This window comes from Erigeron canadensis, chromosome 2 (genome assembly GCF_010389155.1).
Source record: "Erigeron canadensis isolate Cc75 chromosome 2, C_canadensis_v1, whole genome shotgun sequence".
In the NCBI taxonomy this organism is placed as follows: domain Eukaryota; kingdom Viridiplantae; phylum Streptophyta; class Magnoliopsida; order Asterales; family Asteraceae; genus Erigeron; species Erigeron canadensis.
Window position 1 is genome coordinate 37,206,817 of NC_057762.1, and position 12,122 is coordinate 37,218,938.

The 12,122-nt window shown below is 35.2% G+C and overlaps 1 protein-coding gene across 1 annotated transcript; it reads right to left on the reverse strand.

Moving 5' to 3' along the window:
• Positions 1-4,397: 4,397 nt before the first annotated feature.
• On the reverse strand, positions 4,398-11,482 carry LOC122587373 (zinc finger CCCH domain-containing protein 44-like). Its single transcript, XM_043759521.1, has 10 exons — positions 11,133-11,482; positions 10,974-11,053; positions 9,477-9,664; positions 8,458-9,337; positions 8,247-8,374; positions 8,091-8,150; positions 7,958-8,008; positions 7,721-7,791; positions 7,468-7,619; positions 4,398-7,381 (listed from the first exon to the last, which is right to left on the reverse strand). Exons 1-10 carry the CDS (start codon positions 11,381-11,383, stop codon positions 4,572-4,574), a joined length of 4,671 nt encoding a protein of 1,556 aa, XP_043615456.1. The 5' UTR covers positions 11,384-11,482; the 3' UTR covers positions 4,398-4,571.
• Positions 11,483-12,122: the final 640 nt, after the last annotated feature.

Consider the following 12,122-nt stretch of genomic DNA (forward strand, 5'->3'; position numbering starts at 1 on the left):
TAATTATTTTTTTTACCCCAAGATAGATGATCACTCCTTAGATACCTTAACAAAATAAAATATAATCGATAAGAATTTTAACCGTAGATTGTTATATAAAAGATCCTCTTAAAAAAAATCATAATGAAAATTATATTTACTTACCAAACTTCTAAAAATCTTTGAGATGAATGGTGTGATAAAAACTTTGTTTTTGTGGTGGTGTTTTCCTCTTTTCGACGGCAGAGCAAAGATAGGATGAGTTTTGTTTTAAATTGTTAATAATTAAGATTGCCTATACTTTATATGTGTATAAGTGTTTGAATTGACTTGTAATTAGAATTGATAAATTACTATATACAAGAATTGTAAATGGGATGGGATTGTCATCCCTTTAGCCGTAATCATGCCATGAGGTTTTTAAAAATGTGTATTGATATTTGATATAAGATTAATTGCATATGATCTTTTTAATTGTTTTAATTATTTATCTATTTAACTTATAAGTAGAAAATGTTATTATTTCTACTACATATAATCATTTATTTGATGATTATAGACTTTAACCCACTTAGTAGTGTATAAAGATTTATCAAAGTCTATAAATAAATATGACCAACAACTACGCGTCTAGAAATTACGGGGATAATTATAGTCATCTACGTTTAGGAATATCAAATATCTAATTCCTAAACTATTGAAATCCAAGTAATAGAAATCCCATATTGGAAATGATCACCACATTTCTATGCTTGTTATACTATATAGGCATATTGACTAGTCAAGAAATTTGGAATTTGAGTTAGAGACTAAAATAAATTATCAGTTTTGGTGACGGATGTCACATTTGATAAGCTTCTCCATACAATACTTAATATACATTAAATCTTTTATTCATTTATATACATTGCCAACATTTCACATGCAACTTTTTTTTACCGAGTCGAAGCTATAGATTCTCTTTACATATTGATGATTGATATTCAATTTAAGTACTTTAATTGTATAACGATTTAATTGGTATACGAGAGAAAGTACTCGCGCGTTACAACAGTAAGATGGTGCGGTTGATAGGTAATAGAAGGTGATAAGTCATAGAGTGTGATAGTTAAATGCCTTAGCCGTACGGGTTTTGCCTTCGGATTTAAGAATTCGTCAAAAGTATATCGAATGACATTTCTAATTAAAGAGAAAGAAATTTTAAGAACGCTCATATAATTTTTATATATTATCGATGTACGGTTTTTGAGATAAAAGATTTTGAATTAGTTAGATGAATAAAATGATTTATGGAAAAGAAAGAAAAATGAGTTGTTGAGATTTGAGGATAGAAAGAAAAATGAATGGTTGAAATTTATTTTAAGGGTATTATGAATAAGTGACAGGGGTATTTTAAGGTTTTTAACTAATTAAAGTTGAAAAAATAAAGGAAGTAAATGATTTATAATGTAGTAGAGATAAAGAAGTAGAGATTAAGTATGTTTGACAAAAGTAGTTGTAGCTGTTAGCTGTAGCTTTTAGTTGTAGTTTTTTGTTGGAATTGTAAGTTGTAGCTTTTATTTTTTAAAAGTGTTTGGTATGGTAGTTGTAGCTGCAACTTCAAGTAGTATTTCATTTTGGAGCTTTTTCTTTCAAATAAAAGCTAAAGCTAGTTACATGCAAAAAAAAAAAAACATTTTATGAGCTTTTAGTTTAAAATTATAAGCTACACCTTCTGAAAAGCTCTTAAAAAGCTTGTGCCAAGCATAGCAATAATAGAGATAAAAATAGAGATTTGAACTTTGAAAAAAAAAGGGGAGGGGGGTCAAAATGGTATTTGAGTCAGGCAGGTTATTTTCTGATTTACGTGTTAGGAAATAGTAAATATTCTTCTTGATTTCAATTACTAAAATCTTAAAATGCTGTATCTATTGAAAAGTTGTGTTTTTTCAGTATATTGTTTGGTTTTCCGACAATTAAAATAACGCTTGGGCAATTGCAAATATATACTGGCCGATAATCTATCTTAGAATAAGAATTTTCAAGGATATCTATCGGTATTTGTAAGTTGAATTCACTGCATTATATCCTATCCTATTCATGTATGCGTTCACGTTTTTTTTTTTTGCATTATATCTATATACATCCACTTAGTGTTTAATAATCATAGACGTACAGCAAGATAAATAAGAAATATATGCAAATGAACTACTCCGTATATATTTTGGTGTTTTTATATCGTACCTAATGTAATTGTTAACACTTTTATGTGGAGGTCTGTTAAGAATATTAACTTAAGGTTGGTATTTTATGCTTGACTTTTAGAATATATTCGCAAGTTACATATAAGTAACAAATGATCATCAAGCACACTAGCTGAAAATTGTTCTTTTTCCCTCGAAGACAATACCTCACTAATTTTTTATTAATGAAAAAAGACAATCATACATTTAATTTAACATAATATTCTTCTATTACTATTAAATTATATTCGTCTGTGTAAGTCATAGTATATGATTATACTATGGAATGATATTTAAACAAATAAAAAGTAGAAGATGAATACCTTTTGACATAAATTTTATTACTACAAAGTGACTCAAATAACTGATTACTTTATTTATAAATTTGTTAGAGAACAAAGTTAGGGACCTGTTATATGAACACCTTGATTCGGCATAAACAGTCAAACTCTTATCAAACGGTTAGTATATACATTGATACTTCTCATATGGTGGGTGTTGGGGAGTATACATAGATACTTCACGTATGGTACTATGATTATCCTGGTCGGTATATTTCCCTATGGTGCGTGTTTATGCCAAATTGGCGGGTGTGTAAATAGACGTTCCCTAAAGGAATACATCATGCATCTTGCATTTGTGTAAACATTTTGCGTTTCGACTTTGGACAAACTAACTTGTAACTTCTTTACAACGTAGTTAAAATACTGACAAGCCAAACAACCACAAGTCAACTATTGATCCTTGTCAGTGCTATATCAACGACATATTAGAAAAATCCCTCCCACCGCAAGTCCTTTCACTAGTGGTTCCAACCATGGATGGTTTAACTATGAGTGAACCACGAGTCACACCTACGAGTGGACCACATGCTAACCACAAAGGCACTATGAGTCCTCTTATTGTCTTATTTTGCATACTACTTTTGAACTTGTGTAGACATATGGACAATGTATGATAAATATTTATATATACCTAAATAATAACTAATTACTGTAATACGGATTATTGAAGATTTTATTTACTTATGGAATGATATTTAACAAATAGAGATATTTAACAAATAGAAAGTAGAGGATGAATACCTTTTAGCATAAATTTCATCACTATTCACTACAAATGACTCAAATAACTGATTACTTTATTTATAAGTTTGTTAGAGAATGAAGTAATAAAATCATGCATCTTGCATTTGTATAAACATTTTGCATTTCGACTTAGGACAAACTAACTTGTAACTTCCTTACAACGTAGCTAAAACACTGACAAACCAGTTAACCAAAAGTTAACTTTTAACCCTTGTCAGCGCCATGTCAACAACATATTAGAGAAAACCCCTCCCACCACAAGTCCCTTCACTAGCGGTTCCAACCATGAATGACCCCAACTATGAGTGAACCATGAGTGACACCTAACGGTCTGCACTCGTGGTCAGGGGAACGAGTGGACCACATGCTAACCAGTAACCACAAGGGCACTATGAGTCCTCTTATTGTCTTATTTTGCATACTATTTTTGAACCCTCGTGCAGACATATGAAGAATGTATGATAACGATTCTGTATTTTGCCGTCCAACCCTTGAATAACCATACTAACCCCTTTTACATCAATTAACTTTACATTCACCACCACACCACCACCGCGGCTGCCCATCGCCGTCACCATACCGTCGTCACATTGCACGGGCATACGTCTAGTTTTTACAAATGTCTATCATCAGCAAAATGAATCCATAAATGCACATATCCTAATTACAATATGGTGCTTGTTAAAAAAACATAATGAAGTGGTACATGAAACTGATTCTTTCCCAATCTCATATTTGAAGAAATTAGATCCATCATTGTCCTATGGGCCTCTAACAGAGGAAAATTAGTGACAATAAATTAAATAGATTGGTTAAAGACTTAAAGTGGTATAATTTCACTAGTTTAATGTAATTATGAACTTCTTATTGTAATTTTCAGCACCTTGCTAGTACGTTTTCACTTTTGCCCTCCAAAAAGAAAAGCAAAATGAACCCTTTTTTTCATTTCCAATAAAATTAAATCATCTCACTTGCCAGTATTGTACTTCTCATTTCAAGCACATATTTGGATTGGGATAGTGGGCCGTACTTCAGCCAGGGTTGACCTAAGTTTAGTTTTATTAACAAGTAATAGGTCCGAGTAGCCCAGTCTCTTTTACAAGGTGAGTTTTAAGACAAAAAATTGTATTGAGTAAATCAATGACTGATATAAACTCAGCCAATTAAATCATGGGATGTTACAGCTTACAACTAAATATATAGCACTGGGCACATGATATTTATATATATAGATGGGTTATACATAACTAGTCAACAATACAAAGAACATACCACCTTTGCCTCAAGGGTGCCAGTAGTTGCAGGAAGCTCCCCTCTTACACCGCCCGCTCTCATAAAACTTACAAACACGCTTCCCATTTGATGGTGGTCTCAAGTAACCACCAACACCAACTCCACCACCAACGCTGCCACTACCAAATGAAGACTGCCTAACCCAAGGTTTACCATTCCTGCTATATCCTGAATCCTCAACCTTGTAACTTCTTTCTCTCATACTGTTATTGTTATATCGTTCGCCAACATACGGCCGTTGGGGTGGGTCCCACCCTACGTTCACACCCCAACTTGCATTTGAATGTGGATTCACCCGTGTGATGACTTCTTGAGCAGGTCTTACGAAGTTACTTATGTTACCTTGCATTGCTTCTTGTCCCACTGCATGTGAGTAAGTTTTGTCTACCGCAATGGTCGAAGATACCGTAGGTTGCAGCAGGTGTGGTTGTGCTGGTGGTCCTACAGCATCCACCTTTGTAGGCTGCACGATTCCATCAGCTGCTTCCGGATGGTCTGTTCTAACTTCAAGTGCCAATTTGGGGATTTGGACCTCTGATTTTGTAGTTGTGGGTTGGGCAGAATCACCCTCCTTGTGTTCATTTGAATTTGACAGGTCATAACTCGTTTCAGAAGTAATTTGATCTGGACGCATCTGGACAGAGTTTTCCTCTATTTGAACATATCCAGTTTTGCTTTCTCTTTCTTCCTTGTCAGCTTCAGCATTTGCGGAATTATTTACATCAATCGCATCTTCAGATATAGTTTCTCTTGGCACTTCAGGCCATTTTAATTGTAAATCAGTTGAGCTCTTTCCGAAATCAAATACATTACTGGTGTTGCCCTGAGAAGTCTCAACCAATGTAGCGGCGGAGGTGGTGGTGGCTGTGGTGGTCGTGATGGATGGTTGAAATGGCAAGTGTAGATCTACTCCACTAGAACTAAAGGGATTGCTGCTTGCACTCTGATCGGGGGTGGGACTGAAATCCTCAAAGGATCCATTAAACAAATCTTCTACAAAACTGTTCCTTCTTGATGTAGGTGAAGGGAAACCATTTTGAGACTCCATTGCATCCACTTCAGCCAAAAGATCTGAAACAGATTCCTCTGCCAATGTACTAAACTCAATTGTTTCATGAACACCTTGCCATGGCGGCAATGAATTATATCCAGGCTGTGATGATGAAGGTATAACTTGCTCGACACTGGCTGTTGTTACGACATGTTCACTCGCCAAAGGCCACTCTTCCTGTTTCACTTGCGTAGGCGAATAGCCGCTCCATTCATTACCTGTTTCAAGAGGCCGGGTGCCTCCAACATTCTTGGATTCTTGAGCCAAGATTTCTGGAGCATTTTTTACTTCATCTTCATGGGTCGTCTCCTTTGGGGTGGGACTTGCTCTCCATTCATTACCTGTTTCAAGAGGCCGGGTGCCTCCAACATTCTTGGATTCTTGAGCCAAGATTTCTGGAGCATTTTTTACTTCATCTTCATGAGTCATCTCCTTTGGTGTGGGACTTTCTCTCCATTCATTACCTGTTTCAAGAGGCCGGGTGCCTCCAACATTCTTGGATTCTTGAGCCAAGATTTCTGGAGCATTTTTCACAGTTTCATCTTCATGGGTGATCTCCTTTGCTCTGGGAGTTGCTCTCCATTCATTACCTGTTTCAGAAGTCTGGGTCCCAACAACATTCTTGGATTCTTGAGCCGAGATAATTGAAGCATCTTTTACTTTTTCATCTTCATAGGTCGTCTCCTTTGGAGCGGGACTTGCTTTCCGTTCAGTACCTGTTTCAGGAGACAGTTCCCCATCAACATTCTTGGTTTCTTGAACCGAGATTTGTGGAGCATTTATCACTTTTTCATCTTCATGGGTCGTCTCCTTTGGTGCAGGACTTGCTCTCCATTCATTACCTGTTTCAGGAAGCTGAGTCCCACCAACATTATTGGTTTCTTGAACCGAGCTTTCTGGAGCACTCTTCACTTTTTCATCTGCATGGGTCATCTCCTTTGGTGTGGGACTTGGTAAATCCATGTGATCTGCATTCTTAATATTAAAACCTGATGAAACATTCTTGATATTGCAATTGTTTTCCACTGGTGTAGGACTTGCCATTTCTAGTGCGTCTGGTTCACTTGACTTCCCAAAAGAAAGGGCATTACCGTTGGCAATCCACTTCTGTACAGATGCTTGTCCCACTGAACCATGTGTATCAGATAACTTATCGTGATTGGCTGAATTTTGTCTGGATAGATTAGTCGTACGGACTGTGAGACGCTCAATTCGTATACCGACTTTCTCGGTGGCTGTCTTATTGTGTAACTGCTCTTTCAATACATCATTCAAGAGGAAAGACTCATCCTCTCTGTTAGTCCATATTCTCATATCTTGTGGAAAGTATCCAGTGGTACTCCATTTTTGCAGCTGTACCATACAAAACGGACCTTGCACCTTACCACTGGGGTCTCGGTAATGCCACAATTTCTCTAATTCACTATCGTTGGAAATTGAATTGTTCTTGGTGGAATATGATGACGTAGCTGCTTCCGATGTGGTGTTATGATTACGATTGGTGATTGATGAGCCATTTATATCAACCTGATTTTGTGGTCTGCCCAAACTGCTTGATCCATGAGGGTCCTTTTTCATATGTATTCTACCTAGAGCCTTAATAGAACCCTCTTCATTTTTCCGAGATCGGCTACCAACATTATTTATATAATCTGCTTGTTTTTTAGGGGAGATTGCACTGTCTCGACTGATTCCCGGATACTTATTTTTTCGAATAATCCCAGAAAAGTTTGGCTTCGTCTGTTCCTCTGTAGAGATACATAATACCATCAATTATTAAAATTAAAATTATATAATATTTGAAGTAAATATGTCTTGACAGGTTAAAACCAACCATGTTCTTTGTTAAAATATTCCTCCGTGTCATCACTTTCATAATCTGGATTCATTTTTGGATCGGAGTGAACCTCGGGAATTTCCCGCAATCTGCGCTCACGCTCCTCAGGTGTCTTCAGAAGTTGGAGTTTTTCCACGTATTCTCTAAGGGTGAATATTGTCAAGGAACACCAGTGGCTCATCAGATTAACAGAAGCAAACTTTTATTCATAAAAAAAATTTTAAAAAAATACTATACGATCAAAGGATATCTTTTCTTGTGCCCTTTCTCACTGGCTCGGTCACGAAGATTGTTCAGCCTTAATGTCTCTGCTTCCATCATCTAGATTAGAGAAAGATGATCAAGTAACGCAAAATAAGAACTATATAGCTGATAGCTCAAGACTTCAAAAGGCAAAATAATAAAAAGAAGCATTTTGGCCCAAACCCTAAAAGACCAAATGACAGAATTCCATTAAGTGTAGTCTATTGAAGATAGAATTACTCACATCATTGAGCCTGACAGATTGGAGGGAAACTGCCTTGTCCTGTATCTCACCCTAAACCAAGCACAAGATCAGCACAAACAAAAGGGAATAAGTAAGTATTGAAGAAGGGCATTTAACAGCACAAACAACTTACCACAGTAAAACGTTTTACAAGCCCACATCTTATACTTTGTCGCAAACGTCTGCACTCGTCCTGAAAACAGAAAGAATTAGAAATGTGATATATAATATTTAAAAAATGTGGTATGGCTACTATCTAAACTGTTAAATAATAATTAATAATAGTTACCTCAGAAAGATCCTGATTTGAAATAGTATCAATTGACACAGTTTCTTTCTTGTCTAAATTTGATACTTCAATCTTAAAATTTGTGGATTTATCGCCGATTTTATACGGTGCATCTGCCTTACTTGTACCTGGAAACATGAACCATAACTTTTAAGTAATATATTTGACAAAATAGTTCACATAAATGATGCTGATTGCTGAAATACATTACCGACAACTTGAACAAGTCTGTACATATCATGCTTCAGATCACTACCAGATATTCTTATTCTGACAATTGAACCAACCACTTTTTTTTGAAACTCTTCATTATTTTCTACAAGATTCTCCATAAATTTCCGGCGCAGATATATTAAATTCATATTATGGATATCAATAGCAGCATATTCATCTAATTTATTTTCTGGTGTACGCTCTTCAATCTTTTTGTGATTCTTCCTTTTCTTATCTTTACCCACTGGCAACATATTATCACTATTCCAATCAGGATCAATGTGTTTTGCACTTGCAATGCTGTTGATTGGGTTCTTTGGGACATCTTCTTTTAAGAAATAATGGTATTCCAGAAGCTTTAACATTTCAAAATGGCCAACACGTGGTTTCCCAAACAGAACCTTTAGCCGTGTATCACATATTATTTGACTTTTCTTACGCGGATCACGGAGGTTATTTCTTTTTATGTACTCTAACATAAGTTCTTGGACATCAAACTGAGATAGCACTGATGTATCACCATTTTTCATGTGCGCAACAAAATCCAACAGCTCTTTAGTTGCCCAGTCCTTGTGTGCAACCAGATATGAGCTTTTGCCAGTACCCGTCTTCTTTGTGATTACTGTTTCCTTTTGGGGTATGCTAGTCAGTTCATCCGTCTTTCTTCTTTTAGATTCACTTGCCTCCGGATTTGAATCATTGACTACACTATGTACAACTGTTGATGGAGTAACTAAAGTGGTGGTAGTAGCTCCTTTCCATGGATTTTTAGCTTGTTTAAGCTCGTCCAGAGTCAGAGATAATTTTCCTTTTAAGTAGACCCAATAAACTTTGAATAAATACTCCCAACTGGTTTTGTCATCAAAATCCACTTGAGCCTGTCGTGAAATTTCATATGACAGCAGAAAATGAATAGCAGACTTACATTAGAAAGGATCATATAACATTGATGTTCTAGCAGGTTTATGGAATACTTTATATACTGACAGCACTCTATGAAGATATGATGTTGCATACCTTCTCATCTTTTTCTTGCCCGTCATTTTCAATCAACATGATTGTTTTCATGCACATAGTACAAAAACCTTTATCACCTCTGACACACACGTAATCAGCATTTTTTATGCACCCTTTGCACAATGAGTATGTACAAGTATAACACATATGATGTGCTGCCCTTTGGCATTTGCTACATATATGCCAACCTGCAATTTGTTTAAACACCATGATATTAATACTTCTTGCAACTTGCTCAATTTGTGTTACACTGATATGTATGAATCAACAAAGGTTGCTTAATATGGCAAGTTAAAACTAGATTTGCAAAACTAAGGTATCTTAGTTCATTAAGCTTAAACGAGAATAATGCAGATGGGAAGGATGTTTATAACAAACAACATCCCTAATTCATACATTTTTGATTTCCACTTTCCCCCTGTATCCAGTAGCCTTGTCAAACAGTAGCTAATCTCCAAAAATTTGACGTTAGAAATTATCAGTTATACTGAAAAAAATGTAAATGTCAGACAAAAGAAAGGGTAGCTAAGTGAGACCTCCCACAGATAACCAATAGCACAACTACAAGAGGTTCATCTGGCATGACATTTGCATGCATCTATTAGACAGCATGAATAGTATTAGAATAAGCATTCTTAGTATTATTATTTACCACACTCTGTTGAACTAGTTTCCTATTATAGTTGTGTTATTGGTTATCAAGTTTAGCTTAACTTATTATATGGCTCTTGTAATCCTTAATTAGTTAATTAATTCAAACAGAATTTAACTTTGTAGTTTATTAGAATCCAAGCAAATTACGCAAGATTCTTCTCCATAGTCCGTACGAAGCTCAAGCGCCTCAAAAGTTAAAATAGGATTACGATACGGATTCTTAGTATTATTGTTTACCATATTCTATTGAACTAGTCTCCTATTGTAATTTTGTTCTTTAGTTACCAAGTTTAGCTAAATTTACTTATATGGCTCATGTAATCCTTATTTAATTAATTTAATCAAATAGAATTAATCTTTGTAGTTTATTATAATAAATTACGCGACATTCGAGAACCTCTAATGTCAAAATAGATAAGAGACACCTGACACCTTTGTCACCAGAAATCCTCTTCACCCTTAACCTTTCATAAGAACTTTCACATTCATAAAAATGGCTAGATAAATGGTTCATAATTTGTCTCTAGTGAAAATCCATACGAATGCAACTACCTAACAAAACATTCGGTATGCAATAATCACCTTAAATTATACTTGTGATCAATAAGACTACTAGCTAGACAAACAATTAACTACCATCCCTTCTCCATATCTCAAAAGCTAAATCTTCTGTTACTTGCAAATATTTAATTCACATTACTTTCAAACATATAATCAAATTAATCTAAGTTAGTTACTACAACCACCGTTAATCGATATCATTTCTTTTAGCTACTATACTAAGCAATTTCCACTAGCAATCAACAATTAGCTATAGCGTTCGACTTAAAAACACAAACATACCGCAATTCCATTTAGCTTTCGATTGAAAAAACGCCTCGTCTCTCTTTACACAGGCCGGATGATACGCCTTTGGACATCCCCTATATAACAACATAAACTATGACTTTTAGCAAAATTTTCATGTATTAATCAAAATTTTAACAAAACTCAAATACGAACCGGCGATCGCAGAGGACGAGACTACCGCCGTCGAAACAAATAAAACAAACATCTTCATCATCTTCTTTAATCAATTTCGTAGGCGGTGATTTGGCCTGAACTCTAGGCGGCCGTCCACGTTTCTTCTTACCTAACTCCGGTTCAATTCCGGCGGCATCAGGTGGAGCTCCGACAGCCTTATCGCCAACGTCGTCACCGTTAATTTCGTGAATCGGTTGACTCTGGTCAGAGGTTTGACTCTCAGCTTCCATATAAAGTAAATTCAATTACTAAATCAGTAATTGAGAATCAATAAATGATAATTGGAAGTAATTCATTGATTAAGGAAAGTAGATATGATAATGATGAAATTAGATTTAATAATAATTAAACCCTAGATTTATGAATTTAATTAGCTGTGGAAATGGAAATGGAAGTGGGAGAGAGTATGTGGATTTTGACCAGTACGACGTCGTTTTGTGGAATGTATAGATATATATATAGAAATATATACTATATTGGAGACAGAGAGAGAGAGATATTATAATCAGAGGGATATTGGGGTGGGCTTTCGGCAACACGAGAGACAGTGTTACACGAAAGACATGGAGTATGAGAGAGAGTTGAACGCGACTCTCTTTTATGTGGATTCTCTCTTCGATACTGCTAGTTGACTACACGTGATCCACTCTTTTATGCTTCTTTTCAACCTGTATTATGAGGTGTAATGCTTAATATAAGCAATATAAAGATTGGTAAATCATGAATGTGATTAAGGAGATATAGATTAGAATTAGATTTTTTTTATTTAGGTTTTTATATTACAAGTCATCTCAGACTAGATTATCATCATAGAGACTTTGAAATCATTTTAGCTAATTCTTAATATTCAATTTAACTCGAATTCAAACTGTCATCAATGTGATTTAGTATCTAGTCATCTATACAATACAAGAAAGAGTTTAAGATTAAAAATTTTAGGTCAACATTTTAGGTGAAGTTATAAAAAAA

Bases quoted from the DNA above. Each gene is read 5' to 3' on its own strand.
- LOC122587373 (XM_043759521.1), bottom strand. From the start codon at position 11,383: ATGGAAGCTGAGAGTCAAACCTCTGACCAGAGTCAACCGATTCACGAA. The intron at 8,009-8,090 runs GTAAGTTGTTTG...TGCTTGGTTTAG, and splicing joins TTGTAAAACGTTTTACTGTG to GGTGAGATACAGGACAAGGC. The intron at 7,620-7,720 runs ATATCCTTTGAT...GACAATATTCAC, and splicing joins GAGAAAGGGCACAAGAAAAG to CCTTAGAGAATACGTGGAAA.